Source organism: Babylonia areolata, chromosome 22 (assembly GCF_041734735.1).
Source record: "Babylonia areolata isolate BAREFJ2019XMU chromosome 22, ASM4173473v1, whole genome shotgun sequence".
In the NCBI taxonomy this organism is placed as follows: domain Eukaryota; kingdom Metazoa; phylum Mollusca; class Gastropoda; order Neogastropoda; family Buccinidae; genus Babylonia; species Babylonia areolata.
Genome location: NC_134897.1, coordinates 33144444 through 33162132, shown reverse-complemented (window position 1 = coordinate 33162132; position 17689 = coordinate 33144444). Strand labels below are relative to the sequence as shown.

At 45.9% G+C, this 17689-nt stretch overlaps 1 protein-coding gene across 3 annotated transcripts in view; it reads right to left on the bottom strand.

Annotated features, from left to right (window-relative positions):
• The window catches only part of LOC143297424 (furin-like protease kpc-1), a 218651-nt gene that overhangs the window by 173774 nt on the left and 27188 nt on the right, over positions 1–17689 (bottom strand). For all 3 annotated transcript variants that reach the window (XM_076609770.1, XM_076609773.1, XM_076609771.1), the window contains exons 2-3: positions 12268–12366; positions 240–329 (exon numbers count right to left, since the gene is read on the bottom strand). In XM_076609770.1, coding sequence (XP_076465885.1) covers positions 240–329; positions 12268–12366 — 189 coding nt within the window. The remainder of the gene's footprint in view (positions 1–239; positions 330–12267; positions 12367–17689) is intronic.

Sequence of the window (17689 nt, the reverse complement as noted above, 5' to 3'; positions counted from 1 at the left end):
GGAGAGGGTAGACAGCCGAGTAAAAATCAACCGGGGTCTGTGTACATTAAATGATAGCTTAGGAGCATGTAAATTAATGCAAGAAAAAACAACGTAGACTGGGCTGACACATAGAGACACAAACACAGACTCACACACACACACACTCTCTCTCTCTCTCTCAAACACACACACAACACACAACAAACACGCACACACACACACACACACACACACACGCACGGCTGTCCAGTACTTACCAAATACCACATGTTGGGCCACTTGGGGTCGTTGAGGATGATGTCCCGCTTGACACGTTTCTTGGCCAGCTGCTGCTCCAGCCATTTCACCTGAAACCGTCACCACACCATAAGCTGCTCAGAAAACAGCAACCATCACCAAAATTTGTGAATACTTTATCAGCTACTGTGCAAAGCCTAACTGATCAAAAAAGAAAACACACACACACACACACACACGAACACACGAAGAAAAATTACCAGGGCTATGAATACAGAACAGAAAGGGCGATGTATAATGAACTACTCGTTACGAAAAGAATCTTCAAAAAAACCCCCACAAAAACACACAACAAACAAAAAATAACAACAAAAAACCCCATCAACAACAAAAAAGACGAAGCGTACAACTTCGAGCCGCTGTTAACGCTTCCCAATCAACTTGCACACTAGACAAATGACACACAGTAACAGCGTACTAAGAAACTTCACTGACTTGCCTGTTTCTTGGTACATTACTCTGTACACCCCCCTCTCACCCCGCCCCAACCCCCCCAACACACACCCTTCCCCACCACCTCCACACATCCTTTTGCTCAGTATACATTTATTTTTTAACTGTGTGAAAGTGAGACCAGCATAAAGTTGTGTGTCGTGTCTCATTATAATAGAACTTAAAGTTACCGAGCTTTTTAGCCACTGATTATTCAATGCTCCAAACGATGCCTAGTACATGAAACAATGTATTGCGAATACTGTTGTTATCATGGATACAAAGCAGAGGAAAAGAAAAAAGAAAAAGAAAAGAAGAAGAAAAGAAAAAAGCCCAGTATCCAAAAGCTTCACGACAATAAGGATGTTCAACAATCAATGAAGACATTCAGCTGCATCACTGAATGACAACACGTAAAGCCCGGTGTAACAGGCCGAAACATATCTCTGGCTGGTTCTTACCCCGGGTAAGAAGTAGCCTATGCTACTTCTTATCCCGGGTAAGAACCAGCCTAGGCCATTTCTTACCCCTGCTGGCTGGAATATACCCCCTGTGTACACTTCGCTCACCCACCCAGTCTGTATCACATTTACATTAATTATGATGATGATGATGACGATAATAATAATGGGAATTTATGTAACTCCTTCCAACTCTCAAGCCACTTCGCAGTCAATGCAAAAAAGTGATGTGATGATGTTCGTCCTTCGGATTCGAAGATGACCAATGCTTCAAGTCAGATGGAAGATCAGTGGCAGTGGGTCTAGAGGTGACTGGTGAGGCCAGTCCGTGCCCTGAAGTCTCGCCCACATGTGGGACACAAGTGAGTGGGTGCTGTTGTGGCAGTGGATGCTGCTCGGGCCTTGCGTACAGCACGCTTTCGGTGAGCTTCGGTGATGCGCCTGGCTTCAGCTGCACGGGCTTCTGTGGTGATTATGCTGCCAAGCTGGACGGTCCAGAAAAGTGTCTCCCAAGTGTTGATGTCGACGCCCAGGACTTTGAGGGACGCTTTGAGACAGTCTTGGTAGCGTTTCTTCTGTCCTCCAACTGAGCGCTTGCCCTGACACAGCAGTTGATTAGACAGTCGGCTGTCTGACATTCTGACCACATGTCCAGCTCACTTGGTTTGGACATTCTACAGAAGGGTTTACACACTGCAGAGGCCAGCTCGCTCCAGGACTTCCGTGTCGGGGACTTTGTCCTGCCACCTGATGTGGAGGAGTCTGCAGAGGCACCTCAGGTTGAGCTGTTTGGCGTGTCTGCTGTAGACAGTCCAGGTCTCGCTGGCGTAAAGGAGGCTGGTAAGGACCACTGCACAGTAGACTTCCAGGTTGGTGGTAGAGCTGAGTCCTCTCCGCTCCCACACGTTCTCACCGAGTCTCCCAAAGGCGGCGCTGGCTTTGGCGATCCGGTTGTTGACCTTAGCGTCTATGTTCGCACACACAGACAAACACACACACCACCACCCCCACCCACCCACAGACACACACGTATGTCCTTCACGTGCCATGCCACTCCCGCTCACATCATGCTCACTTTCAGAAATCAGAGAGGTTAACTGACCTAGCTGGCATGCAGTACTGGGGAGCATGTCTATGTTTCCCCACCTCTAAGTTCTCCCAGGTCTATATTCTCCAAGGTCAAAGTTCCCCAAGGTCAATGTTCCCCCACAGCTGACCATGGTTGACCACAGTTCAAGAGTGCTCAGACTGCATTATGTTGTCGCATTTGTGCATTATGTCTCTGAAGATGTTTGACCGCTGCATGACCACTACTGACCACTACCAGAGTTCAGCTTGCATCACACTGTATGCAATATTACAACGTTTTAGCAGGATATCACTATACTGTTGGCCATTACTGACCATTATTTGCCACTGCTGACCACTACGTCAAATTCTTCAGATTGCTTTGTCACATTTGTGCATTATCAAGACGTCCTGGTTTTTTGTTTTTTTTATTTTATTAACCGCAAACTGACCACTGCTGACCGTTGACCATTGCTGACCACTGTTGATCACTGACAACCACTACCTAGTGACCACCACTCACCACTACTGACCACTACAGTCCACTGACTACTACTGACCGCTATCCACTGCTGCCCACCACTGACCGCTGACTACTGCTGATCACCGCTAACCACTGACCACTATTGACCACTGCTGGCCACCATATACTGACCACTAACCATTATTGACCGCTGACCACCAATGACATCCACTGACCACTAATAACCACTGACTAATGCTGACCACCACTGACCCCTACTGAGCAACACTAACCACAACTGACAGCTGACCACCACTGACTACTAGCACTGCTGATCACTTACAACCGCTAACCACTGACCGACCAGAACCAACCATTGACCACTGCATACTGGCCACAATTACGACTATTGACCTCTGACTACTACTGACCGCTTCTGACCACTGACCTGACAACTGACCAACGCTGCCCAGCACTGACCACTGACATCACTGTCCACTAATAACCACCGTTGCCCATTACTGACCACTGCTGACCGCTGACAACCACTGACTACTGCTGACCACAATTACAGAGCACCACTGACCACCACTTACCACCGCTGAGAGCCACTGACCACTATATACGGACCATTACTGACCACCAATGACACCACTAAACGCGGACAACTACTGACACTGCTGACCACCACTGACTACTACAGATCACTGACCACTGTTGACGACCACTGACCACTACATACTACTGACTACCGGTGAGCATGAGTACTCACCGCCACAGACCACCACTGAGCACCGCTGACTACTACTGACTGCTGACCAGTGTGTGTGTGTGTGTGTGTGTGTGTGTGTGTGTGTGTGTGTGTGAATCAGAATCAGAATCAGATGTCATGAAAATCGTGAATGAAAGGTTTATAGACAGAACAATAAAGGGTGTGTGTGTGTGTGTGTGTGTGTGTGTGTGTGTGTGTGTGTGTGTGTGTGTGTGTGTGTGTTCTTTGTCTCTGTTCTTGCTCTTTGATTTTTTAATGGAGATATCTTTCTTCAATACCCTCTTTTTCTTTTTGTTTCTCTTCTCAGTTTCTTCTTTCTTCCATGTTCATTATCTAAAAAATTATAGTTTAAAGTTTTATTCATCCTTTCACTCTAATTGCTCATGGAGGACTGCTATCAAATGATACTTTTACGCCCAAAAGAAGACATTCAAATACTCAACACTATAACTTAATAAGAAAACGCAAATATGTTTCAAATAACAATTAGCATTTGAATGTGCAGATTTGATAAACGTACTTATAGCTAACAAATTCCATCTGCTTCTTATGAACAAAAAACAAAACAATGAAAACCGACTTCGGAAACAAATATTTTTCATGCACACGCTTGTTTCGGAAGTCATTATACTTTGTGCATTCCATCATAAAATAAAACTAATCCCCAGTCACAGCCATATTACAAACCTTGCATAACCGCAACTCTCTATTTCCAACTCAAGATTACTAAGCATAATTCATCAAAAGCAATCACCGTACATCAGAGCGGCTGAACGTCTCTAGGAACGAACTTAATGTTCAAATATCAGTTAAAACAGGTGTTCAATATCGAAAATTTTAACTGCAAATAAGACAACAGTTTTATCCAAGCAACAAGTTCATTGATTACTTTCCAGTTTTGAATAAAAGCCCACTGGTAATAAATAATAAATATTGTGTGAAATATATTCCTCGCAGTTCACATACCCTTCATTCTAATATTTGTTCATCTTGGCACTCTTCAAATATCAATGTATTTTAGAGAAAAAAAGGGGTAAGAAATGGCCCAGAGGATAAGAACTGGCCTAGGCCAAACTATACCCCGGGTAAGATGTAGCCCAGGCCAGTTCTTACGGGGGTAAACTCTGGCCAGGGTAGTTCTTACGGGGGTAAACTCTGGCCTAGGCTAGTTCTTACGGGGGTAAACTCTGGCCTAGGCTAGTTCTTACGGGGGTAAACTCTGGCCAGGGTAAGATCTGGCCTGTTACACCGGTTGAGCTGGAGAAACCAGCTACTTCTGATTCTGCTCAGTTTATCACCTCCAGAGAGAGAGAGAGAGAGATAGAGAGAGACGGGGGAGGGGTGGGGGTGGGGGGTGCGGGGATGGGGGGCAGGTGGTAGATAAAAGGGAGCTGAAGAACCTGCAGAAGAACAGGCAGACAGGCAAACCGAATGTTCGCTCGAGTACTGCCTTGAAGGAAGCGGAGCAAAACAGGTCAAGTCCACAGTGCGATGCGATTTGTCTTGAACATTCCTGCTGACGGGAATAAAATGCTTGCTGAATGAAGTGGGGCAAAGAAGATGAATTCATACCATGCCCCCCCCCCCCCCCCCCCCCCCCCCCCCCCCCCCCCACTCCACCCCCCACCCCACAGACCTCAAAAACTGCACACGAACTTCCACAAGTGGCCTGCAGTCAAGTCAGTCCCCTCCCTATCTCTTATGTTTATCAATGTTTGGACAGTTGCCAGCAACGTTAGCTTTTTTGGCTGTCGTTGATTGTGGTCAATATTTGAAGTGCTGGTTGACAGGATTTTCTGTGATTATAGTTGGTTGTTTTTTTTCTGTTTTTTTTCTTCTTTTTTTCTTGTTTTAACACTAAATTCGGGACAGACTGGATCTCTCTCTCTCTCTCTCTCTCTCTCTCTCTATGTCTGTCTGTCTGTCTGTCTCCTTTCACACACACACAAAAGAAGAGAGAGAGACAGACAGACAGACAGAGAACGACCATGTGCGCGCAAGGGAGAGGGATGAGTGGGGTTGGGAGAACGCGAGTGAGAAAGTATAATTATGAGTAGCTGTAGGGTGTGTCTACACCCACGTTCACGTGTAAGGGGGAAAAAAAAGAAAAAAGAAAAAAAAGAAAAAGAAGTGAGCCCACGTTTGACTAACAAGCAGACAAGCTGGCAGACCAATAGCAATTATGGCGACGAAGGGAGCTGACAAAAAGTTCACACTACGTGACGCAATCAGCTCGTCTGATTGACGCTGGCAGCCATGCTGGCTTTTTGCCAGAACGATTGAGGTCAATATTTGAAACAGTTGTTGACAAGTCTTCCGAAGACTTTTTTTTTCTCCTTAAGCATGTTGCTGCTTCTTTCTTTTTGATGTCAATTTCCATGGTAACAGGTAAAGATAAAGGGGATTTGGACGGATTTCTGTTTCTTCCCACTCAACCTCTTCCCTCCTCCTATCCCTCAACGCGCGTGCGTGCGTGTGTGTGTATGTGCGCTTGTGTGTGTGTGCCCAAGCGCGCACATACCAGCGCATGTGTATGTGCGCCCACGCGCGCGCGTGTGAGTGTGTGTGTGTGTGTGTGTGTGTGTAGTGTGTGTGGGTGGGGGTGTGGGGGGTGTCTGCATGCATATGCGGGTGTTTACGCTTGCGTACAAGCACACCAGAAAAAAAAAGTTGTTCAACAGTATACCTACACATGATTTACAAATGCAAGCAAAGACAAAAGAGCAAAATGCTTAAAGCTTACACTGTGCTCACACGTTGCACTTATAAATAACAAATGAAGAAATGAAACAATTAAATAAACAAATAAGTAAGGTAATGCTACGATCACTATCAAAATGGAATTAGATTTACAGTCACCACAGGTATCGCCTGATGGAAGAGATACACGAAAAGGGAAAACAAACCAAAAAGTAAAAATAAAATTCAGAATGATAAAAAAAAAATGATGTGACGAGGTAAACAGAGGTGTGTGTTGCATTAATACACGTGTGTATCACAAGAGTACGCGCATGTATGCATTGGACATATTCGCACGTGCAGAATGTTTATGATGCGCAACAACATGTACACACGTGTGCATACTTGCTGATGAAAGAGTCAGCAACACACACACACACACACGAGAGAGAGAGAGAGAGAGAGAGAGAAGGGGAGAGAGAGAGAGGTTAGGAGGAAGTGGTGAGGAGAAGAGAGGGTGGTGGTGGACAGTCAGCCAGGCAGACTGGCTGTCTAGTAGTCGGGCAAGATCAAAAGCCATTGCAGTGTGGGGGGCGGGGGAGGGGTGGATAGGGTAAAGGCGACGTGTAATGTCAGGAGCACTGACACTAACAGCACTAAAACGTTTGCTGAAATGGGGCAGAAGATGAACACCAAAAACACGCAGATAGCCCCCATGACCCCACAGACTTCATACCAATGGGATACTGGCCTGCAGTCTCCTCTCTTATCTCTGGTCTTGTTTATCAATGTTTGGAGTTGCCAGCCACACTAGCTTTTTGGCTGTCGTTGATTCTGGTCAGTATTTGAAGTGCTGGTTGACAAGATTGCCCTTGACAACTTTTTGGTAGATATATTATAGATGCTTCGTTTCTCGTCTTTCAGTGCTGTGTTTTTTTTCATGGAGTCCTGTATGGATAAGGGACAAATGGAAGAACCTCTCTCTCTCTCTATCTGTTTCTGTCTGTGTCTACAAAAAACAAACAAACAAACAAAAACCGAGTGTGTGTGTGTGTGTGTGCGCGCGCGAGCGCGAGCGCGCACGCACATGCGTGTGAGTGTGAAGCACGTGTGTGTGTGTGTGTGTGTGTGTGTGTGTGTGTGTGTGTGTGTGTGCATGCTCGCTCTCTCTCTCTCGTCCCTTCTCATACACACACGACATAAGTTTGAACTGTATTTCACGCTCGTCTCTCTGTTCTAGCAAATGCTCCCTTACTGATGGAGATAAATGCATGGAGGTTGACAGTTAATGCCGTGTAATCTTGAAGTCTGAACGCTCTATTTTCGTCATTCTCTCCAGAATTTCGATTCCCTCCCACTGCCGCAAAACGCTGCGCGCATCAGGAGCAGACAACCGTCCTTCCAAGAACGTCCCCCGCCCAGCGAGCACTGCCTACGGTGCTTTATGTCTTCAGCTGATGGAGATGGGCCACTTCGGAGCCGTCGTCAAAACGGCTTATCAGTCCCGCAGACTAAGCCCCCCCCCACCCTCACCTTTCCCTCCTTTCCTCTTTACGAGTTGGCACGGGGGCTTACTGCTCTACTGCTGCTATCATAGGCCTGCAGCGGTGGCCCAGTGGTTAGAACGCCTTATACTCATGAATAGAAACTTGTGGGAGGAGGGTCCGGGTCCTGAGTTTAATAAAGTCCCGCACAGGCACCACGGCAATTCCTTCTTTAAACCAGTTTCACTTGGACATTAAGTGGGTGGCCTGGGTGTGAAATCGTTTTTGGATGAGACGAAAAGTCAACACCTCGCGTGCAGTCAGCACTTAACCACGATTTTAACACGGCAACAAAATTAATGTGGACATCCGGCTCAATAGATTAACGCGCGTAGTGATAAGAACAAAAAAGGTTGCTTAAAAAAAAAAAAAAAAAAAAAGCGGAACCGTCATGATACATTTTTCTCACAGTGAACAACCCGATTTTTTTTTTTTTTTTAATTTTATTTAATAAATATCAAGTGATAAGAATGGGATACAATGCAACACAATTCTTTCGAGTTTGATGCCTATTTCCTGTTTTGTCTTCCTTGTCTTTAAAATAGCAGGTTTAAAGATCAGCCCAGTACTTTTCCCTCAGGATCATCAAAGTCTGGGATTAAAAGAAACTGTGTCCTCTCCGCTGTACACGATCAAATATCATTAAACATATTAAGAATATGGATTACGTTGTTACACAGTGATCGTAGTATTCACACAAATAATCGTACATAAAAAATCAAAAAAATCACTGGCTTACTTTGTAACCATTCGCAGCACAAAGACAGATTCCGAAGAAAAACTGAAATTATTCGCTTTGACAACAACAACATAAAAAAGCATACACACAAAAAAAGCTTATGAACATAAATAACACCAACACCTTGAGAAGGAAGATAATATCATGAATGTTACATTCGTCTTTCTTGCCCACTTGGTGTTACTACGACGCTGTTTCACAAAAATGGAGAACACTTAGAAGCCTGCTGAAGAACGCAGTTGCAGAGCTCTGCAATTATCTTGTGCCATGTTGTGATCTGGCTCTAGGACCGCGGGTAGTACTATGGAAAACATCATTTACAAGAACAACATGAAATGAAACACATCGGCTTGTTCGTATGGGTGAAGACCACAGCAGATATTGGATGCAGAGAGTAATACACGAAGAAGGAAACACGTGGCAAACAAAACGATGTGAAAGAAGAGAATGACACTGACTGAGAAGGTGTGCAAGAAGAAAGAGGGAAAGAGGGAAACGAAATGTCGGAGATGTAGGAGTAGCGGAAAAAAAAGATAAAAAAAAGAAAAAGAAAAAAAGACGACACAACGAAGAAAATGAAGAAAAATATGAAAACAAGAAAAATATAGAAGAGTTCGAGGAAAATGAAGAATTAGACGACGAAAATGGACACAAACACAACAACCGTAGCAATAACACAATACTTTCTTGCAAACACCAAAACAACAAACTTCAAAGACCAGTAACTAAGACAGGCTACTTGATTTCTAATGATCTGTAGTATTTCATTTCTCATATAAAAAAAAAGAAAAAAAGAAAAAGAAAAAAGATAAAAGAAAAAAGATAAAATGAACCGTTCTGTATGAGTTTGGGTTAACTTTTCCCACTTTAATTTTATTATTTTTTTAAATACACCGCTCCAAGAGAGTGAGTTTTAGTCTGTTTGTCTGTCGAAGACTGCAGTCCACGCACTTTTTTTTTTCCTTTAATGATCGACTTAAAATTTGGCAGGATTACTTCTGGCATCTGTTAATTTTTTTACCACACTGATGTGGAGAAGGTCTGATTGAGGAATTCAGAAAGAAACCATGTGACCATTTTGCCCTCTCAACACGCTAGAGTTTGATCTGATTTCAAGGCAAGCACAGAGTTGATCCTCTGTTTCCCAATCTTTGAACTGTCACTTTGTTCCCACCTCAGGTTACTGTCACTCCTTGTCGCTGCTTTCCCGCAACGAGCAATGTCCTAATCAGTGCGTGAGACAACAAAAAGGATAAAACTCGTGTCCAGAGACTGTTATTGGTTTTAAGCCGGATGTAGGCGCTTCTCTCTCTCTCTCTCTCTCTCTCTCTTTGTGCTTTGTGTCTGTGTCTCTGTGTGTACATGAGCCGCGCGTGCGTGGATGAGCGTGTGCGTATGTGTATGTGAAGGATGATGGTGTCAGAACCAGGGCAGAGTCGGTATTTGTTAAAACTAACGACACAGATGGAAGTCTGACTAAGCAGTCCTGGAACCGTGCGTGCTTATTCATAATTATTAAATGGCAAGAGTCAATGCAGATTACATAAACCGATAGCGCCGAGGAAAACATAGTAGGCTAGGCGCCCGCGCGGGTGTGTGTGTGTGTGTGTGTGTGTGTGTGTGCGTGTGTGTGTGCGTGCTTGCTTGCGTGTGCGTATGCGTGTGCACGTGCGAAACAGAGTGGAGGGGGTGGGGGGTAGGGCTAAAGAAAAGTGACGATTCAAGTCTGACATCAGTAGCAGGTGTGGGTGACACTGTACGTTATGTTTACCACTGAGCTAAGACAGGACTTCATACCCTGCTCACACCGTTTAGTCTCTCCCAATATGGGGTACTGAACATAACTGTTTTAAATGGCGCGAGCGCGCGCGAACACACACACACACACATACAAACACACACATCATGATCGATGACAGCAAGCGACCTCGACAGAACAGGCACCAAAATTCCACCTGCACGATGGGAACCACAGTCACTGAGTCAAACTATGGGTTGCTATGTCCTTAAAAAAAAAAAAAATAATAATAACGACAATAGATGAATCCACCAACAACAACGCCCAGCCCTTTTTACCGATCAGTATTGAATACTCAGAAAAACTCAAGTTTGTGAGTTAAAAATAAATTTCGGCTCATGTACGGAGTATACATTTCAATAGATCGTTGTTTCGAAATGTGATGAGTGACGTCTATCCAATAACAACAGACAAATAAATAAATAAATAAATAAATAAATAAAGTGGGCAAAAATCTAATGTCAATATTAGCCCTTTTTTGTGTGTAAATTTATGTTTTTCCATTACTTTTAGTTTTGAAAAATGCACGAGTTGCACCAAACAGTACCATGTCCTCGACCGCAACAATACCCTTACCAGACGAAGGCCCACAGAAAACGACTGACAGAATTTAGCTGGCATAGATCTATTTTACCAGTTTGCTCCGGTGATGAAACTGCCAACACAGTTGTTGCTGAAATCGCTACGGCTATTACTGATTAGTGATTTATTTAATTTTGTGTTTCTAGTTTTATGAAGGAGGGAGAAGTTAGGGGAAAGAAGGTGGTGGAGAAGAAGAAGAAGAAGCAGCAGGTGAGGAAGAGGCAGTTCCGGAAGAGTGGAAAAGGATGGGTAACGCAACAGAAAACCTACACGGTGGAAGATGACTGCTGGAGAAGATACAGACATACAGGAGAGAGGGGAGGAGAGGGAGCTATGAAAGTGTTGCACACACACACACACACACACAGAGAGAGAGAGAGAGAGAGAGAGAGAGAGAGCATGATAAACAACAACAGCAAACTAAACCCCACGAGCAGGACGTGGTAGGCTACACGGGTGCCTGGGGAGACAGACATGATGGAGAAGACAAGTTGAACAGTTCCGGCCTTTGAACGAAAGCCCTCATTTTTCTCCCTTCCTGACAGCCTCGGCAGGAAAAGCGCGAAGTTTCTACAAAGTGTATGACCAGGTGTTCATAACAACTCTCACAGAATCTACCTTTCACTGTTTCAGTTAAAGGGAACACACAAACTGACACGGCGGTACATGACTACGTCGCAAGCTGGCTGAGCATGCGAGATGGAATCCGATTTAAAATAAAATGGTAGTGAGGCCGAATCCATGGTAATGCATATTCGTTCTGGTGCTGTCAGTGGCAAGTTAAAGATACCCTGCACCCTCTACAGTCTCCGTGCATGTTCATAACCCCGCCCCCCCCCCCCCCCCCCCCCAGCCACCCCGCCCTCATCCCTCTCACCTACCCCCCAGATCTTCACAGCCCCCACCCCTCCGGTTTAAAGCGAGAACCGATGTAAAACTAGAATCAAATCAATCAATCAATCAAAAAACACTTTATTAATCCACATGGGAATTAGCTAACGTAGGAAACACAGAAGCCGCTTTCGACAGGTATGCTATGTTACACAGTGCATCACGTCTGCCTGGCTGCGGACGCCATTCAAGTCATTTGACTTTCATCTCTTTCTCTCTCTCTCTCTCTCTCTCTATATATATATATATATATATATCCAGACATAACAGTGTGTAATCATATCTCTCTCTCTCTCTCTCTCTCTCTCTCTGTGTGTGTCTCACGACCTCCCTGATTCCGGGTGACACTTTCAATTTGTTTACACAGAGTCAGCGTTCACTTTTTTCTCACGCACGAGCATTTTTATCATACAAGCGACAGCACAAACTGATTTATGTCTGCACTTTCATAAGCTTTTATCTTCCGACGCACCTTTCCAAAACCGTCCGCTCTTCACACACACACACACACACACAAAGAGAGAGAGAGAGAGAGAGAGAGAGAGAGTGACTGACTGACCTTACTATCCTTAGCGAGGGTGCGGTGGTAGTAGGAGCTGGGGTAGATGGACCGTTTGGCCACCTTTCTGTGCTGCAAGTGGTAATAATCCTGCAGAATCTGCAACACACCATGGCATCCCACTATTTAATTATGTCATACACTCACAAGAACCATTCCTAACACTTACAGGCTTTTTTTTTTTTAATAACTCATTTGAGAAAGTGAAAGATCAAAATAACCACGCAGTGCCGTAAGGCTTTATAGTTAAGAATTCATCAACACAATAAAAAGTACGGACGATCATACACATCATACAATGATAGAACGAACCATACTGAATCAATACAAAACAAAAAACAATAAAACGTACGGACGATCATACACATTATACAATGTTAGAATGAAACACATTGAATAAACACAAAATAAAACAACGAAGAATATAGAACATTCAGTTTCGACAGGCTAATGATTAAACGATGATATCAATCACTGATGGTATTAATTTGACAACTTTTTTTTTGTTTGTTTTATAATAGAGAACACAAGCCATCACAGCATACATGCGTACGTTCGTTCGTGTATGTGCGTGTGTGTGTGTGTGTGTGTGTGTGTGTGTGTGTGTGTGTGTGTGTGAAAAGGATATCAATCTGGGGGCGGATAGGGGGTGGAGGGGAGCGGAGGGGGGAGGAGGAGGAAGAGCATGAATATGGACAGACAGAAAGGCTGAGAGAGGGGGGGCAGAGAAAGAGAGAGAGGGCAAAGAAATAGACAGACAGACAGACAGAAGCAGAGACGGATAGAGATCTGTAGAGCCAGACAGGCAGGCAGAGATCTCAATACGAACACAGACAGAGCGTGAGGCAGGAGACGAGGCCAAAGGTCATACGCAGTGATGGAATGGAGAGAAAAAGAAAAAAAGGGGGGCGGAGGACGGGGGTAGGGGGTTTGGGGGGGCGTGAGGGGTGGAGTGGGGTGAGGGGTGGTCGTGGTTAGGGGGCGGGGGGAAAAGTTGAACCTGTGGTGTGTCTAGTACCCAACCCAACAAACCCCGACAGAGGCTCTTCGCACCTGGCCAGGAGGCGGTGTGGGGGGAAGGTAAGGTACAAGCCAGGGTGGAGGCAGGAGAGGAGGAGAGAGGTGAGAAAGCTCACAGCTTTCTACCTGCAATAAGTACACATCTATAGTAGCTGATAATCTCATCACAGGTTGCTGTACCTGTCTCTTTGCTCGCCCCCTGCTCCCTCCCTCCTTCCTCCTCCTTTCCTCCCTCCCTTCCTTCCTTCCTTCCTCCATACATGTATACACACGTCTCATGCTGTGTCGGTGTGTACAGGCTGTGCGAAACCGCTTGGGCTGCCAGTGTGGTTTGAGGGTTGATTTGTGTATTCAGTATAGTAGTGAGGTGTGTGTGTGTGTGTGTGTGTGTGTGTGTGTGTGTGTGTGTGTGTGTGTGTGTGTGTGTGGCGAGTGAGAAAGATACCGTTTCCTCTGTACATATGTGCAAGTGCCAACGCCTACACGTCTGTTAGGTGTGTGAACGTGTGCATGCGTTCTTCTTCTTCTGCGTTCGTGGGCTGCAACGCCCACGGCGTTCACTCGTATGTACACGAGTGGGCTTTTACGTGTATGACCGTTTTTTATCCCCGCCATGTAGGCAGCTACACTCTGCTTTCGGGGGTGTGCATGCTGGGTATGTTCTTGTTTCCATAACCCACCGAATGCTGACATGGATTACAGGATGTTTAACGTGCGTATTTGATCTTCTGCTTGCGTATACACACGAAGGGGGTTCAGGCACTAGATGTTGACCTGGGAGATCGGAAAAATCTCCACCTTTTACCCACCAGGCGCCGTCACCGAGATTCGAACCCGGGACCTTCAGATTTAAAGTCCAACGCTTTAACCACTCGGTTATTGCGCCCGTCGTGCACGCGTTCGAATGAGAGACAAGCCGTTAGCGAATGGGAACGGAGGAAGAGTGAGAGAACAGGATGAAGTAATCATGAGCAATCAAGGTGATTTTTTTTTTCTATGTGTAGTCAGTTTATATTCCTTTGACAGAGGTATCACTTTGACCCCCCCCCCCCCTTTTTTTTTATTTTTTTTTTTAAAACATCGTAATTAACACCCTCAGAGATTTGCCCCTAGCCGTCTCGCTGTCCTTCTCCCTTCCCCGTACCCACGACCTCACTCTCCTTCCCTTTCCTGCCACGAAAGCCTTATATGGTCAAGCCAGATATTGCGCTGCTGAATGGGGGAGAAAAAAAAGCAAGGTCTTTCTCTTTCTCAAAGAGAGAGAAACAGACAGACAGACAGACAGCAGAAAGTGAGTGTGTTCTGAGAGAGAAAGTAAAAAAAAGAAGGGAAACGAGGGTGAATGAAGGAGGGAATGTGCGTGCGTGCGTGCGTGTGTGTGTGTGTGTGTGTGTGTGTGTGTGTGTGTGTGTGTGTGTGAGAGAGAGAGAGAGAGAGAGAGAGAGAGCGGAAGACTTTAATCCTGTAGCGGAGAAAGACTTGAATCAAGAGCATTGGGAGATGAAAGAAGAAAAAAAAGGTTAAAAACGTTGGAGTCTCCAGTGGCCCTCAAACCCTGCCAAGTCGTGGTCCAGGTATTGTATGTAACGACCCCACACACCCCATCATCCCGCCCTTCCCTTCACACACACACACACACACACACATGGCCCGCTACCCACTGCGCTCTCCCACCCCAGCTCCAACTCCTGCCCTGTACTGCCAACTTCACTACAGCACCCACGAAGCCTCCCTCCCTCCCATATCCTCAACTACCTTTCTCCTCCCATGGACCCCGACATTTCCGGGTACCATATTAACTGAAGCCATACAGCATGCCAATGCCACGATCACCCCACCCCCCACCCCCACACACCCAAATGGGCCAAGTGTGTGTGTGTGTGTGTGTGTGTGTGTGTGTGTGTGCTGGGGAGGAGGGAGGTCACTACTGCCCCAACCCACCCACACACCATCCTGTACTCCCTTACCGCACACCTGCAAGCCCGCTAACTGGACTGGGAAGTATAACGTGCAGAATGAGGAGGAAGGAAGAAGGGTATGAGAGGGAGAGAGGGAAGTGTGTATGAGGACAGAGCGTGGAAATGGCTGAAAACGTTGGAGTGGTGCTGAAAAAAAAAGGGAACAGGGGTGGGGTGGGGTGTGTGGGGGATGGATGTGGAGAGGGTAAGGGAAGGGGGGGAAAGCAGGGTGGAAAAAGTGTTGGAGTGGGCAAGAGAAAAATGTCCATAAATTGGGTGTGTTTAGCCAGCAGCAGGGGGAAACGGAAGGTGGGCAGGAATGAACGAGGGTATATAACGGAAGGGGAAAAGGAGACACCAATCGCCTTCTCCACTTCACCCTCCCGGTTTCCTTTGTGGCTAAACAAAAAGATTGACAGACAAGGTTAAGATAGATTACGTCTTTTTACACTCTTCTTGATTTGATTTTGTTAGGGTGCGCAACACTTTTAAAGATTTTGAAAATCGCCTCTGTGTAAACATACTTTCTGTAACATCTTGTTATCCTGCATATACATAATCTGAGCCAGTAGATGTCTTTTGTCTTTGCTCCAGTCCCATACGTTTACGTTCATAGGGACTGAATCCACTGGAACGTTAGGTTTTTCGAGGCATCTGGATCTTACAACCATCGACAGGACTTCTGACATGTCGTTCCTTCTAGACACACATTAACGTCTTTGAGCATTTGTATGGCAAAGTTATCACACTCATCACACAAACTAGCTATAGCAACAGACCCGAAAGGCGGCGAAGGCCACTATTATGGCTGCCAGGGTCAGGTGACAACTGTGACCCTTATTAGCATAATTATAACTCTGGAATGCTCTGTGGCATGCAAAGTATGTAAATAACAGGGATAGCCCCGGAGCCGGTACTGCGTAAAACTTCCCACAAACAAAAATGGATGTTTGATATCGCGGCAAACATATCACACACACACACACACACACAAACACACACTTCTGTCAAAGTCTCGTTTCCTCTTTCAGTACAATATCAGTAGAACATGATAAACTTCAACACATTTTAAAGAGTTCGAAACAAATCAACATCACTCTACTTGTTGAACCTGCTTAGTGTTTGAATAGTAATGGAAAGAGACGGAAAGAGAGATACGGGGATAGACTGAGAAAGAGGGAGACAGCGAGAGAGGCAGAGTTGACAGCGAAAGAGAGACAGCAAGCGTTGAGCGGTGACCGTGTTCTTGTGAGCGAGCACGGACCACACGAATGTCGGGGTCAGTCAGGTGAAAGTTTTCACCTGGAACTAACTGGCTGTGACAACCCACCTTCACTGTACATCCCCTCTCCGCTTCCCTTTCACTCCTGCATGACCCTCCTGTACGAGTGTGTGTGTGTGTGTGTGTGTGCGTGTGCGCGCGCGCATGAGAGCGAGCGCGCGCGCGCATACATACAACAATCGAGCATATGGATTTTTTTTTTTTCGATCAGAATCTCAAGCCGTGATTTGTCGCAGAGACAGAGAGAGAGAGAGAGAGAGAGAGAGAGAGAGAGACAGACAGACAGACAGACAGACAGACAGACAGACTGAAATTAGAGAAAGATTAAAAAACATCCATTCTTCGTGCCTGAGCGTGCGAGCACTGCCAGATCTTGGCGCCATGTGTATGGCTGCACTTTATTAGCACTACCCCCAACCCAACCCAATCTCCCCCTTCCTCCCCCCACCTATCACCACCACCACACCCTACATACACGCACACTCCCCCCTCGATCCACTACACCTCTTCCTTCCATGCTGCGGAGACGATATCAGCACCACGTAAATAAACAGCAAGCGTGCAGTCATGCGTTTCAGGGTTCGTGCTAGACTGCACGACTCGGCTTCGTGTGCGAGGTTATCTTACTGCTGCCCCTGTATAATTACCTGCGCGCATACGTATGCTCTGCTATGCTCTATTTGCTCTTCCGCTTTCTTCTCCAAAGGAGAGAGAGAGAGAGAAGGGGTGGGGAGGAGGTGTGGGGGGGCTGTTGTTGTGGATTATGACTGCAGTGAAAAGGCCTCCCAAGAAGTTGGGTCAGTCGTGTTTACATAGGTTGGATGCATCTGGGAACGCGCAAGGAATATTAACTTCTTGTTTGTATTCAACAGTGTTGAATATGTCATTATACATGTAGACATAGCAATTTTTTTTCCCCCGCACATACATGTATGCCCATGCCTTCACATGGCATTACTCAGAACATTTAAAACATACATTTGCGTAAGTGTATGCATGGCATGCACACACACACACACACACACACACACACACACACATGCACGCGCGCGACCTAAACGTACATAGAGGCAGGCTGAGGGGGGCCGGGGGGGCGGGGGGATGGGGGGGGGGGAGACAAAGAATGTGAACACGAATACGGGTATCTTATGCGTTGGCATGC